The following is a 16656-nucleotide window of genomic DNA, read 5'->3' as shown; positions in this document are numbered from 1 at the left end:
TATTCTTGCAAACATCTAGAATTCATACTTCATGCATTTTATTTGTTGAGTCTTTGCAAAGGAATTTGAGAGATAGATGAATAAAATAGGCTTGTCATCGTGTGGAATCAGGGACAAGTAAATGAACAGAAATCATAAACTCATACATCCTGGGAAAACAAGGCATGCTAGCTCCTAACATTCGCATTTCATTGAATTCTCTCTTTAATTATTCTACTTTTAATTCTTTTGCTTTTTATTTCTAATTTACTATTATTGCCTTCTATCTTCTACTCTTTCTTTTATTCCCTTATAAATTTAAAAGTATCCAAGATAAGTACAACACAAAATCCCTGTGGATTCGACACTCGGACTTTCGAGTACTTTAGTACTTGTGACAATTTGGTACACTTGCCAACTAGTTAACAACATTGTTAGTGCATCACTATTAATCCTTTTCAAATTTTTTGATAGTTAAAAAAAAGATTAATTACTTTTTGTTGTCCCACAATTTATTTATTTTGTAAACGTTGTCCCACTATTAGTAAATGGTTCAATTTGTCCATTAATTTTCAAAATGACACAATTTTATCCCTTAATAAACTTTTTTGGTCTTCCTATTTATTTATTTTGTTCAACTTCATTTCACTAATAATAATCGGTTCAATTTGGTTCCATATTTTGTTGAACTTCTTCCCACTCTCTTAATAAACATCAAGTCGATTTGGATAAAAGGGATCAAATTGCATTGATTTTAAACTTAAGGGACCAAAATTAACTATTTTTTTGGTTATCATGACATTCTTGCAAAGTATTTATTAATTTTGTTTATGACAAATCTGTGTTGGAGAATCTGTTTGACCACCTTTAATGAGATTTTACATTCCAATCATATTTTTTCTATCCACAAGTTTTGAATCCAAAATTTAGCTTAAGGGAATAGTGTTTAGTTCCACTAAGACCAACAACTTGTTCGTCCAAATTAAACTATTTAGTAATAGTAAAACAAATTTAAGCATTGAAAGAAAAAATAATTTCTTAGTGAATAAGCCTGAATTTTAGTATCTTACTTAAGATAAATTATATCACGTAGTTATTATAAAAGTAATGAAACTTATTATATATATTGCTTTTGAATAAATAAAAATATATAATTTTCTGAAAAAATGTTTAATTAATTTGGACTGACAATTTATAACTTTTTTTTTCACTTACGTTACATGTTTAGCATGAAATCCACATTTTTTTCGCTTACGTTACATGTTTAGCTTTTTCGTTTTGGTGAACAACTCTTACCGTAACATGATGAATCTTCCACTTTGATCGTCAAACCCACATATCCATCATTTCAAGGGCCGGAAAAAGAGAACTTGAGGGGGATCTTCCAGTTGTAAAAAATTGTCTGCATCTGTAAGAACACTATTTACAGCTTCATTCTGACGTCCTGGTTTTAATTATGATGAGTCTAACATGGACAACATTGGAAACACCTCTTACAAATCTTCTCTCATAGCTTTCCTGAAATTCATGATGGTAAAAAGTGGATCAAAGCATTAAAATTAGGAAAAATTAACTCAATCTAATCTATATAAATCCACATTGTGCTTCAACCATAATAGAACATTAAAAACCCACAAAATTTAAGCGAAATAAATGCTTGCAACCCTGTAAAAACACCAGATTAATTTCTTCTTAAATGATACAATGAAATTGTTCAAGAACTTATCGTCAAACTAAAAACTAAGAGAGCATAAGAGCATGACTGAAGAGAGCAGCATAAGAGCATGACTGAAGAGAGCAGCATAAGAGCACACAACAGAAATTGGTGGAATGGGAAGTGTATTTTCATTCTCTTGTTTTCAGCTTACATAGAGAGACTTGCATTTGGTGAAAATATAAAGTTACAAGCAAAAAAGTTACAACTAATACTGACATAGCTTACTCACTTCCTTAAAACATGGTTTTTCACCCAATTCCACCTACTACAAAATGACGAAATTGATATATATCAGAAATATGACAGCAACATATTTTACATTTATAATAACAAGAAAAGTCTCAATTCTAACGCCTATCAACATGGCAATAAAAAACTCAACCCATTCGATCTCAACATCCACCAATTCTGAGCACAATAATACAAAGGATTATAACGGTGAGACTCTTCTAATGAGAAAACAATGACTATTATTGTTGCAAGCATGTACTGTACGTTAGACAATTCTATCCTTAACTTCTATGCGTGATGTTGTAGAGAAAAAAAAATGAAGCAAATACCACAAGAGAAAAGGAGGCAACAGTAATTATTTTAGGAATTAGATAAGAATGGTTGCGTGTTTTATTCAAGAAAAGAACAAGGCCATGAATATCATTCTACAAAGTTATTATGCCTCCAATATCCTTCCATTGAATTGAACACGAAGAATAATCTAGAAGATGACGTAGAATAAATTCTCCAATATCCTTCCAATCATCTATAGTCACTGTAGGTATCTCACGTAGAATAAATTCCCAAATTTTCAGGAACATAACGTAATCCCGAACCTTCAATAGCATTATATAGGGATTTTCCTTACCAATTGTTCAGATAATTTTTCATATTTTCCCATGATAATAAGAGTTGACCGGGGTGAGCTTCCTATACTTCCACTTAAATCATCATAACTTAAACCTAAACTTAGATCTTGACTAAACAAACCCCATTCAGGTGCACTTTCATCTTTTTGAGACAAGACCACCAATGGCCACAATTACTAGAGGTAAACCTTTACACTTTCTAACAATTTCAAGAGATATGTCTTTAAGTTCTTTTGCACAATGTCCATCGGAACTATTCTGAAATGCTTTCTTACCGAACAATTTCAAAGATTCTTCTTCACTTAAAGATTCTTATAGCTTAAGCACCTCCACGAATGAAGATTTCTTACAAAATTCTGCAACCTTCTCATTCCTGGTTGTGATTAGTATCCTACTTCCATTTTTTATCATTAACTACAGCAGATTCATGTGATCCCAAAATTTTTCATTCCCTATGTCATGAAACAAGACAACATACCTCTTATTGCACAAGCAGTTTCTGACTTCTTTTGTCAACGACTTGATGGTAGAAACATCCTTGGGAGGGTCCTCCTTTTTTTCTTTGCAAAGCTCATCCAACATACGTCTCAGCAATGCATGAAATGGATAGAACCAATGTATCAACATAGAATACTTTTTTTTCCCTTTAAACTTTAACACACCACAACTCATTAAACAAATCTAACAGAATGGGTGAAAACATAGAATACTCCATCCAAAGTGAACATCAATCACTTTTTTCAACATGAATGTACCATCTAAGCTTCACAATCGTATAAACATCACATTTCCTATATATATCAAAATAGCATATATAATAACTTAAGAATTAAAATGCTTTCAAGCTCAGATCAAAACACCAAAAATCAGAACAGAGCCAAATTTCTCCATGCATGACCAGGGAATGCAACCGCACATATATATTACCACTTGCATCCATGGATTCGAACATAAGCCACCAAATTTAAAAACACATCAAGCACCACAAAAATGAAATGGAAACATACTAACAATAACGAAGAATCAAAACAACTACAATAACGAAGAATAATTAAGACCAAATGCTTAAGCCCTAGCTAGGATTTTGTAGTGGGGGACCCAAAATCCTAGTTCTTCAAACTTCAAACATGTTCAAACAGGAGCAAACCAAGTATATATATTTTCCTTCATTTCCCTAGCTCAAAATATGGAGTGATGTACTCACTCCCCTCACCTGTCTAAGCTCTTAAGTTGATGATGAATTAATTAATTGGTGCCTTCTCCTCTAATAGTCACTCCCGGTCTCTTCCAAAATCACAAGGAAATCATTAGTTTGATTCACAAGGGGCATAACATGTCTCTAGATGAAGCAATGCTAACGTGGGGCACATGTTGGATCTTCCAATGATCTTGTCCTCCATTGGAAGCAATGCTCTTATCAAATTCAGTTGACATATTCCAGACAATGAAAACTTCAAGTTTCTGTAAGTATTGAATGCCAGAGGGTACAGTCAGGAGTTGGGCGTTTTCCTTTAAATGAAGCTTTCCGAAAGAATGCAGTGTGAGGGAAAGAGTGTTTAAGATTTGAAAGAATCGAGGAGTCAAAGAATAAAGTGGATAGTTTGGAAATTTCATAGAAGCAAACACTCTCCGTTTGAGGAATCCTTAGCCAGTGTATGTCAAAGAAGGTGAGAGACAAGAATGTTGGGGTGGAGGGATTGGTTGGTGTTGCCACACGGCAAACTTCAACAACTTGATGTGGTGGAAGAAGAAATATGTGGTGGTGTTTTAGCTGCTAAAAGGGAAAAAGGAAACAGAGAATGTTCTTAAGATGGATTATATCATTTATATTCCACTAACTTCTCGGACCTCCTCATTATCAAATGCCAAAATTGCAAATAAAAAAAAGGAGAATAATGTGACTTTAAAACCAGTAACTGCGGTTGAGGAGAATGAGCATATGTTCCGTCTTAACACATTTCTTATTCTTATGTTATACAGAACTTTGCAAATGAAAATTTGAAGATGCAAATTGAGAAGCTGGAAAGAAAACACAACACAGAGATTAATACCATGAAGCAGTACAGTACAAAGAGCAAATTACCGGAGTCTGCATTGCAACCACTGTATAGAGAGGATTTTGATGTGCCGCATAATGCAACTTCCTCCTATACTTATGATGATCAGGCATCAAGAGCAGGTTTTCGAGCAATATATCAGGAGCATTACTAATTCAACTGTTGTTAGTATTATTATCAATTTGATAGCAGAGACTGCGCATATGATAAAAATCAAAACAATTTGTCTGGCATCAGATCCTACTTGGATTAAAGGGAATTCCTAAATGTCACTTTCTTTTTTGTATTCCTAGAAATTTGTTGTATTTTTTTTCATGTTCTGATCATACAACACTAGTTATAGAACTACACCAATTGTGATTATTCATGTTGTGTACTGATATAATAGGAAAATTCATAGTTGTACCATTGCATTCTTGTTCTTTACCCCTAATTTTTCCTTGGTAAATAAATCTCCTTAGTGTTTTCATTTTAGATTTCTTCTTTTATTCCCAAAACCAGAAATGCAAATGCTACATGTTGTCATCCTTGTATGTCCAATATGTCTGTTATACCTCATGTGCAAAATATGATAGGCTTGCACAGGGATAAGTGTACCTTATGCCAATAATAGTGGTTTTGAAAGTATGGATATTATAACATCCCATTTTTCGTAAGCTAATTTAAAAAAAGAATTGTTATTTATAAATAAATAGAGTTTTAGAAAAATGATGAGATTTTATAAATAAATAAATAAGGAGATATAATTATTAATTAAAATAATGATTTGAGAGAAAATAAAAAAGGTATTTTATTTATTTGTTTGATAGAGAATAAAATAGCGTTTGTTTTTATAAAATAATAAATAAATAAATAAATAGATTAAACCTAACTATAAATAGCGTTAGGTCAGTTTCACATTAACGGTACATCTTCTTTCCCTTATTTTTGTTTTTTCTCTTCTCCTCTCAAAACTCTTTCTTTTTCCCGCAGCCCACCAAACCTGTCTCAGAAAAACGATGATTTCGGACGCATTCACCGTTGGATCGTCGTGAAATTTGAGCATCATGTTCACAACTCAATTCCGAGAATTATCATCGTTGGGATTTGGAAATACATGTCAGAGTTAAGAGAAATACCCTTCACACCATAGCTTTCTCTTTTCCCGCAGAAACCCAAAATGGTCTCAGTAAAACTACTATCCCGGTTTCTTTAACCGTTAGATTTTCATGAACTTTTGATATGTGGTTCGAAATTCAATTACACACATCTTCACTGTTGGGATTTGCGAGATAATACTCATGGAGAGAGAAAAAGAAATCTCACAAGGTCTCACTGACGTTTGGGAACTTTATCAGAGCAGTCGGAGGAAAAGCTGGAGGAATCTCAGGAAACCACTAGAGATGTCGCTATCGCTGTTGGAAAACATGTGAGTCCGCTTAGAGGTAAGGGATGAGTTATTCACAATTAGGGGTTAGTGAGAACATGTGTAGGGATCCTTAGAGGATTAAATTGGGGTTTTATTTTGGGATGTTTATTAAATTGCAATTTTTCCTTTATGATTATAAATAAAATATTGATGTTATGATGAGAATTGCTTGATAAATTGTGCTCTTGATATTTGTATATTTTGACCTATGATTTTGATATAATTGTGTAATATTATTTGAGAGGTTTTAGTCTCCAGGTTGTGATAGTCTTTTGTATAGATTGTTATATTGAGGATATGAAACGATGATTCAAATTGTGAGTATGTGATGAATTGAACATGTGATAAATGACAGAATACATGTATATTGAGATGTGTATTGTGTTGTGAGCTATGAACTGTGCAATCACATAATTGTAAGACCCTTTAAGGGCGATGGGTATTGTGATGAGATCCACTGTGGGAACCCGACGAGCTAAAATGATTTTGAAAATAATTGAGTAGTTGTATGTATTGCATAGTTCATAGGTAAAGTGAATATTATTATTCATGAGGGATGATAACATGCTATTTTGAGATTATACCATTGTAATTGAGATCGAGTGTATGTGATAACCTGAGTATGCACGTGATTGAGATGTTGTGTGCATTGAGTTGTAAACTACGGATTGTACAATCACACGACTATAAGACCCTTTAAGGGTGACGAGTTAATGCTAAGACCCTTTAAGAGCGATGAGTTAATGCTAAGTCCCTTTAAGGGTGACGAGTTAATGCTAAGACCCTTTAAAGGCGACGAGTTAATGCTTAAACCCTTAAAGGGCGACGAGTTATAAATATTTGAGAACAATTGAGGACTCGTGTGTTTTGTACAATTCATAGATAGAGTTTGTGTGCTAAAATATTTTTTGGGTTGGACCTGAATCAGGAGGGAGAGGCCCTGACGGACTCTTCGGAGTGTAGGCCTTGGGGATCACCCAGTTTGAGTGCTCCTTTAAGCCTATGTTGATCCCATATGGTTGGAGCATTCTCGCAAAACACTGTGACCTTGACTGGTCTCCCTATGATATTACCTAGTGAGAGTGACTTGACTTGCTAGTGTGTGATTTGTCTTGTCATGTACTCCTAGGCACCCGCGAGTTTTTCACTGACATGGTATCATATTGTATATAGGATTGAGTCTTAGTGTATCTGCTGCATAACGCTTGTGTATTGTTTTATATTAATTGATTTGATGATATTGTGTTTGAACTATTGAGTATGCGAATGTTGTGAAAATGAATGAGATATGTGGTGAAATAACGTGAGTTATGCTCAAGTAAATTGTATTTTGTTATATAATATTTATACCTATATGTTGTCTTATTTTTCTCTATTAGTTAGGAATGTGATAACTCACTCCCTTTGTTGTTTGTGTTTGAATCCTGTGATGATCTCGAACTTTATGTTCGGGGGAGCAGATGACTAGGTGAATTGTTGTAAGGAACCTTGTGCTGAAAGATGTCGGGACACAATGCTCTGATAGGATGTGACATTAGGGCATAAGTTGCTATATTAATTGTATGAGGTCTTGGACAACCTTGTTTTGAGCCGAAATAATTTATTAATTATTTGAACAAGTTTTATTTTGATGTTAGAAAGGTGAATGTGAGTCTTCTACCCTCTTGAAAGGCTTGTATTTAAATGTGTTTTAAAAACTTTTAATTAAGTTTGATTTCTTATTTCTTTTCTTATTAGTACATATATGTATGGAGTAAAAGGTGTCACAGATATCAAACCCAAATGACGAGTTGTATTTCCAATTAGTTAAGTTTATTAAATTAACAGTTGAAGTAATTAAAAGGATAGTTTAAATATTTTCACTGTTTTGGTTTTATAAGAAAACAAATATACGAATATAAAGAAAAGGTTCAGTAATGATAAGAGTGATCAGGGGTTATGACTTACTATTATTAATTTTCCCTCAATCCTAATGGTAATAAAATTCTTTCTCCAGTTAATTACTAATTCACAAAATGAACTAAAGTCTATGATCAAGGTTAGAAGATGCTCCTTGCCTTATATCAATACCCCAATGATCATGGATCTATCAATTTAAGTCAAAAGAAAATCAATTATAGGAAAAAATTAATTAAAGATTAACTAATCTATAAGAGATTACCCAAATAGTTTGATCATGCAATTTGACATAAAACATTCTCTACCTAAATCTACTAATTACATGCAAATGATTAGTATTATGCAATTGATTAAACTTCAATTTACTTGATGCTTCTTTAAATGTGCAAAGTAAAATTAAACTGCAATAAAGTAAAAGAGTTTAGGGAAGAGAGAATTGTAAACTCAGTTTTATACTGGTTCGGCCACGCCCTGTGCCTACGTCCAGTTCTCAAGTAATCCACTTGGGATTTCCACTAACTTGTAAATCCCTTTACAACTTCTGAACCACCCAGGGATACCCTTCCCTTGTATTCAAAAAACTTTACAAATCAAGAGACTCACTGCCTCTTGATTAACAACAGATTACTTTGAAGTACAAAAGATTATTTTTCTCTCTTTTAGAAAAGAATGATACAACTTGAAGAACTTATAAGCATCCTTAATGATTTTGCAAGTGTTTGATCAAAGGTTTTCTTGTGAGAGGATAGGACGATGAATGTTCTGAAAAACTCTGAAAAATTTCGAATACAAGTCACATATTTATAGGCCTTCTGTGATCTTTCAAAAAACTTGTAAATAGTTGTGACTTTTTAGAGTTATTTTCAAAATTTCCTCACTGGTAGTAATTGATTACAAATATGTGGTAATCGATTACAGTTAATTTTGAGGAGTTATGCCTTTTCAGTTTGAATTTAAAATTTTCTGTTACTAGTAATCGATTACACAATAGTGGTAATCAATTGTAACTTTTAAATTTCAAATTCAAACTTTTCTAAAAGCCGTTAAAACCATTTTTGCTTCTGATACTCGATTACAGTCTCTGGTAATCGATTACCAGGGAGAAATACATATGTTTCAAAATGTAATGTTTACTTAAAAACTTTATAAGATATTTAAAAGCTTAAGTCTTTTAAGGCCAAATATTTGCAACCTTTTTAAGAGATTCTTTTAACATATAAAGGTCTATTGTAAATTGTTTCTCTTGATTTCTTGTCTTAACTTGAATCAACGTTGAATAGCTTTAATCTTTTTGGCATCATCAAAATCTTCATACATCATATGCACTTATATTGTTGTGTTTTTTCATGAGTTAAAATATATTTGTGATCAAAAAGAGTTTTGAAGTTTTGAAACATCAAGGATTAAACGGAAAAAAAGAGTGAATAAACAAAAAAAAAACTAGGCAAATTAATTGAATATTTTAGAATTCAATAAAATTTTCAAATTTTTTGAAAGTAAAAAAAAATTACTTTTTTATCCTACTATTTATTTAGCATTGGTCCTCTATTAATAAACAATTTAACTTAGCACTTTAATTTTCAAAACGGTGCAATTTGACCCCTTAATAAACTTCTTGTTCTCACTGTTTTTTCAATTTTAATAAACAATTTAATTTGTTCCTTTATTTGATTCAATCTCATCCCACTATTAATAAACAATGTTAAGTGAATTTGGACAGAAGAGATCAAATTGAATCGATTTGGAATTAAGCGATCAAATTAAAGATTTTATTATTAGGAGGACAAAATTGAATAAAATAAATAATGAATGAGACAAAAAGATAAAATTAAGCCTTGAAAATTTATCTTACTCCAGATAAGTGATATATAAATTGAGTTTAATAATATATATTGAACCATTAAATGTTTTTGAAAGATATGGGATCAAACCTGAACATAAAAGTTTGGGTACCAAAATTGCTGAAGCACTATGGTAAGAGGATTAAAGTGCTAAGCCAAAATCAAACATGTCTTGTTACACTAAGAGTTCATTCTAAGCTTAACATGTACAACCCAAATTTTCACGTACTCCAATTCAAGTTCTAGAAGCATAATTGGAAACTGAATTTATTATTTACTATTGTAATTGAAGGTGAATATATCTTAACTCAAAAACTCTTTTCCGCAATTGAAAATTCTAAATTTTTAGAATTTTTCAATTAGGGCAATCATTAGGTTCAAGAAAATCTAAATTATCGTAATTGTTGATCTTTATTCCTATAGAATCTCCAACCTTGTTGCATTATATATTAAATTCAATCCTTATTTCAATTTCACACAGTTGTCGATAGGAATATACGATCAATGCACTATAAGTGACCAAATGCCAATTTATAAAGGCATTAAATTAAAACAAAGACAAACAATCAATTTAAAAGAAATGAACTTGAATTATCGATAAGAATTCAAATAACATCAAGTTAACAAAAATTTAAGTACGCATTTTAGAAAAAAGACAAAAAAAAAAAGAGAAAGAGAAGAAGGAAGCTTAAAAAATTAATTTGATGAATCTTGCACTTTGATGCCTCAAATCCACTCATCCACCATTTCACAGGCAGCAAAAGAAAGAACTTGAGGGAATCTGAGTTTTCCAGTTGTCAAAAATTGTCTGCCTTTATAGGAATACTATTTTCAGCTTTTTCGTATTGTGTTGGTGTTAATAACGCTAAAATGGGCGTAATAATTAACACTCAAAAAACCGCAAGATTGGAACGAATTTGAACACCTCTTACAATCTTCCCTTGGTGCTTTCCTAAAATTCATGTTTGTACAAAGTCGGTCAAACTTCAAAGCATAAAAATTAGGAACATTTAACACAATCTAATTTATGAAAAAAATCCACATTATCGTAATGGAACTTTAAAAATCCACTACATTTACACGAAATATATGCTTACGACCCTATAAAAACATCAAGTTAATTTCTTCTTAAAATGATACAATGAAATTGTTCGAGTACTTATCAACATGGAAATAAAAAAACTCAATCCAGTTGAGGTCAACATCTACCAATTCTGAGCACAATAATAGAAAGGATTATAATGGTGAGAATCTTATGACGAAGAAACGTTAACTTTGGTTGGTGTAGGCATATACTTGTTAGACAATTCTATCCCTAACTTGTACGTGAGATGTTGTAGAGAAAGAAAAATGAAGCAAATACTAGAAGAGAAAATGAGGCAAAAGTAATTATTTTAGGAATTAGATAATAATGGTTGCATTTTTTATTGAAGAAAAGAAAAAGGCCACGAATGTCATTCTACAAAGTTATAGATGTGAAAAAGATGCACCTTCATTTTTCAAATTTGGACGCATCTTAGTGATGACTTCTGCCGAATAGATGCGAAGGTTCTAAAGCATCCCTGCTCCAAATACATACACGGGGCACATCTTGGATGATCCAGTGGTCTTCTCCTCCATCAGGAGCAATGCGCTGCTCAAATTCAGTTGGCATGCAGTTGATATAGAGATCTTTAAGTTTCTCCAGGTGTTGAATTCCAGAGGGAACTGTTTTGAGTTGGGAGAGGCCTTCTAAAACAATTTCTTCCACAGAACACAGTGCTCCTCTGTCGATAAGGATGCACTTCAATTGATCCAAACTTCCGAGGTTCAGTTGCTTTAGTTTCTGAAACCCTCCACATTGAAAATGCAAAGTTTCACCTTCATAAGCATTGTCTCTTAAAATGAGGAACAACAACCTTGGCATATTTTTTAGTGACTTCAATGCATCATTAGTCAACCTGGAGTTGCGCTAACACAGTTGCACAAGATTTGGGAACTGTGAAATCCAATTTGTCAACCTTGTTGACGTCCCCCATAGGACAAGCTTCCTAAGTGTAGACATAGGTGACGTAATGTACAAGTCAATTTCTTCATACCAATCAGCTGCATCAATAAGTAGTTTCTCCAAGAGTGGCATCTCATTTATCAAGGAACACAGAGTCTCTTTGTGTTTTCCCTCAAAATCTCTCACTGTCAGTTCCCTTAACTGCTTTAGCTTTCCAACCTCTCCAATGACCACTCCATCATCATCTATAATCACTGGAGGTATCTCTTGTAGGGATGCCATGCCTCCAATATCCTTCCATTGAATTGAAGATATATAGTTACTCAGAAGATGACGTAGCTTTTTAAGCTTCATAATCTCCTCTGGAATCTCAAACACATATGTGTCTCTTATATCCAAGGTCTCCAAATTCTGGAGCTTACCAACGGATTTTGGTAGACTTTCTATCCATGTATACCGGAAGCTTAAATACTTCAAGTGGCATAAATTCCCCAAATTTTCAGGAACATAACGTAAACCAGAACCTTCAAAATCAAGTACCTTCAGTAGCATGTAATTTGTAGGGAATTTGTTTACCAAGTCTTGAGATAATTTTTCATCTTTTCCTGTCATGATAAGAATTGATCGAATGGGTGAGCTTCCTATACTTCCACTAAAATCATCGGTTGCAATTGTCAGGTGTCGAACAATCTTACTTGATACAGATTGATCAGGCCAGTCAATATACTGACAAAATCCTGTATCCTTGACTTTTCTAAGGATCATGTCGTGTATTAAGTCATGAACACGACACCTTCTAACTTTGCCACCAATTCTAAATGAGGATACTTGCACCAAACTTCTACGAACCAACCCTGATAAATATTGATGCGCAACTTCTTCCAATGTTTTTCCGGTTTCATGTTTGACAAACCCTTCAGCTATCCACTGTCTAATCAGTCTATCAGATTGAACTTCATAGTCCTCCGGATACATTCCGAAATACAAAAAACATGATCTGAGATTGATCGGCAAATCATCATAACTTAAACCTAAAATTTTTGTTATACTATTTAACTCAGAATTCCTCTCCAAGTCTAAACTTAGATCTCGACTAAACTGTCCCCATTCAGGTGCACTTTCATCTTTTTGAGACAAAAGACCACCAATGGCCACTATTGCTAGAGGTAAACCTTTACAGTTTCTAACAATTTCAAGAGATATATCTTTAAGTTCTTCTGGACAATCTCCATCGGAACTATACTGAAATGCCTTCTTACAGAACAATTTCAAAGATTCTTCTTCAGTTAAAGGTTTCTCTAGCTTATGCACCTCAACAAATGATGATTTCCTACAATATTCTGCAACCTTCTCATCCCTGGTTGTGATTAATATCCTACTTCCATTTTTCTTATCAATTACAGCAGATTCAATGTGATCCCAAAATTTTCCATTCCATACGTCATCAAACAAGACAACATACCTCTTGTTGCGCAAGCGGTTTCTGACTTCTTCTGTCAACGACTCGATGGTAGAAACATCCTTGGGATGGTCCTCCTTGTTTTCTTTGCAAAGCTCATTCAACATATGCCTCAGCAATCCTTCTACAGAGTAGGATTGAGAAACTGTGATCAATGCATGGCACTCGAAATTGTTACGCACCTGGTCATAAACTTGCTTGGCAAGAGTTGTTTTTCCCACCCCTGCAATTCCCACCACGGAGATGACTGTGCGCTTTTCTCTTCCATTTGTCAACCAATATTTCAATGTAGCTCTATCGTTATCGAGCTCCACAACCTCATCCTCCTCAATAAAGAGAGGATCCCTTCTAAGTTTCTGCCAGGTGACATCTTGATTTCCTCTAGAACTGGTTGGTCTTTGCTCTAAAGGAAAATGGCTTTGGAAACCATCTCTTTCAGCACGAGCAAGGGATTTAACATCCTGAATCTTATACGCACTTTGAAAGAGAAGGATTTGAGTTTTGATGAAGGCAACAGCCTCACATAGTAAAGCTGCACATCGAGGATCATCAGGTTGCTTATCCTCACAGGAGATGTTATATTCATCGATGACATCTTCCATGCGAAAAGCTGCTTCTCTCAGCCGCATCACTCTTTCTTTATTCTATGACGCCTTCCATCATCTTGTTCAGCTTCAGCCACTTTATTAGCATTGTTGGTTTTGAGGAAGAAATTATAAAAAACAGAGGAGACAAGAAAGACAATACGTATGTGGAGGAAATAGAATTATTTTATTCTAATTCAAATTGTTCTCAGCAGCGATACAATAAATAGCAAAAGATAAACTAATTAGATAACAAGATATTAGCAAAACAGAATATTAAAACTAACTTGCTCCTTAAAGATAGAACCACTTATTGACTAGGCTAATCCATTAAAACTGCTTACTCCTAAAATATAGGAAATCAACTTATTTACTAAATCCTATTTTAAAAATGAAAAATAAAATATTATGCAGTTACAAAAGTATATCTTCAACACTCCTCCTTGCTTTTGGAACTGCAAACTCCAATTCTTTGAGTTCAAGTTTGTTGATAGGTAGTGACTTTGTAAACATGTCAGCTAGTTGATCTTTAGACTTGCAGTAAATTAAGTTCACTTCTCACTTTGTTGCATCTTTATCAAATAATAAACCTTGATGTTGAAATGTTTAGTCTTCCCATGACACACGGGATTGTTTGCAATAGCAATGGCTACTTGATTGTCAACAAAAATTCCAGTTTTGTTCTTTTGAGAAATAGAATGTTTGACCTTGTTGAAGTGAGATACATTAGACATCCAATCAAGCTCCCATAATATCCTTCATCAATGTTATCAACACCTTCTTCCTTTCTGAACTTCTCCTTTTGATTCATTGGTGTGCTACAGATTTGCATTCCTCCATTTGAAACTTCTTCAAATTTTCTTTTGCATATTTCCTTTTTTCCATGTTTAGCATTCTTTCAAGATGGCAATGATCAAGTCTCTTGTGCCAGAGTTCCGTGGGTGTGACTTGAGTGAAATAGGTTGTATGCTCCTCCTCTGCTGGATCAAATGAAAAGCTTTTACCTTTCATTTTAACCCTTAGAACTTCCCGGCCAAAATTGTCATAGATAAAGCAATGTTGATGTTCAAAGGACACTTTAAATCCCTTTTTAATCAACTGACCTACACTTAGCAAGTTTTGGTCAATGTTAGGTACATAAAGAACATCTGATATTAATTTGGTACCTGAACACGTTGAAATTGCAACAGTTCCTTTTCCTTTTACTGGAATATAGCCACCATTCCCAATTCTGACCTTTGAGACATTAGTTGGCTTCAAATCCTTGAATAAAGTCTTATCATATGTCATGTGGTTCGTACAACCACTATCAATCAACCAACTTTCACTTGATTCACTACTCAAGAAGCATGTGGCCACAAACAGTTGGTCCTCTTCTTCTTGATTAGCAATCTGAGCTCCCTCATCATGGTGATTTTTGTTGGGGCAGATCACCGCTTCATGTCCTATCTGGTTGCACTTGTTACATTTTGCATCTGGTCTCCTCCAACATCTGAAAGGTGCATGACCTTTTTTGCCACAATGCTGACAAGGTGGATAATTTTTCTTTTTATCCTTACCTTTGTTTGGTTGTTTGCACTATTTTCGCTGCTTGTTGGTTGATTCTTCTTGAAAAAATCCTTTTTGCTTTCATCAACTTCATGATGTTTGGCGGGCAAAGCACCTTCGACAACACGATCTTGCCTCATCAACCTTCGCTGCTCTTGAGCTTGCAGGGCATGTAGCACTTCTGCCAATGTGATTTTCGACAGATCCTTTGTGTTCTCCAATGAAGCTATAGATGCTTCATACCTCTCCGGCACCGTTACCAAAATTTTCTCTACAATTCTCGAATCAGCAAAATCACTTCCCAACAACTTTATCTTGTTGGCAATACCCAACAATTTGTTTGAGTATTCTTTGATTGTTCTGACTCTTCCATCCTTTGAAGCTCAAATTCCCTCCTTAAATTCAGCACTTGCATGCTTCGTATTCTATCATCTCCAGCGTATTCCTCTTTCAGATAATCCCAAATTGCTTTGGGTGATTTAAGAGTCATGATTCTGATGAATATCATTTGTGAAACACCAGTGAACAAACATGACCTCGCCTTTGCCTTCTTCATCTTTCTTTCCTTGTGATTTTTAATTTGGGCCATGGTGGGATTTTCAGGCAGCGGATATATTTCATAATCCTCTTCCACAGCATCCCATAAATCCAAAGACTCCATGTAGGATTGCATTTTCACTTCCCAAAGATCATAATTCTCTCCATCAAAGATTGGAAGAGTTATGTGGGAAAAACTTGCTTCACCTTCCATGGTAGAGGTCCCGTAAGAATAAGGCTCTCGATACCAATTGTTTGTTTTGAAGAGAAAATTATAAAAAACAGAAGAGAGAAGAGAGACAATACGTATGTCGAGGAAATAGAATTATTTTATTCTAATTCAAATTGTTCTCAGCAGCGATACAATAAATAGAAAAAGATAAACTAATTAGATAACAAGATATTAACAAAACAGAATATTAAAACTAACTTGCTCCTTAAAGATAAGAACCACTTATTGACTAGGCTAATCCATTAAAACTGTCTTACTCCTAAAATATAGGAAATCAACTTATTTACTAAATCCTATCTTAAAAACTGAAAAATAAAATATTATGCAGTTACAAAAGTATATCTTCAACAAGCATCATTGATGAAATCTTGAAAGCTTTCAAGTTCATCTGTAATGTCTCTAACTTCTTTTGGGAGATCTCTCAACATTTTGACAGCTTCCAATATTTTTGGAAGTGCATGCTGACCAGCCAAGGACACTGCAGTTTCTGCCATTTTAGTCTTGCTAGCTAGCTCTGTTTTTTGGTTTGTTGTGAGTGCAAAACTTGA

General features: G+C 33.8%; 1 protein-coding gene across 1 annotated transcript in view; it reads right to left on the bottom strand.

The window, feature by feature from the left end:
• The window catches only part of LOC100806606 (disease resistance protein RPM1), a 45880-nt gene extending 29224 nt beyond the window's left edge, over positions 1 to 16656 (bottom strand). The window contains 3 exon segments of the mRNA XM_041012300.1: positions 11252 to 13850; positions 13853 to 13900; positions 16464 to 16656. Of these exon segments, the coding sequence (XP_040868234.1) occupies positions 11278 to 13850; positions 13853 to 13900; positions 16464 to 16602 (2760 nt within the window). The 5' untranslated portion in view covers positions 16603 to 16656 and the 3' untranslated portion in view covers positions 11252 to 11277.

This window comes from Glycine max, chromosome 18 (genome assembly GCF_000004515.6).
Source record: "Glycine max cultivar Williams 82 chromosome 18, Glycine_max_v4.0, whole genome shotgun sequence".
NCBI lineage: Eukaryota > Viridiplantae > Streptophyta > Magnoliopsida > Fabales > Fabaceae > Glycine > Glycine max.
The sequence above is the reverse complement of the archived record's forward strand: the minus strand, read 5'-3'. Positions and strand labels throughout refer to the sequence as shown.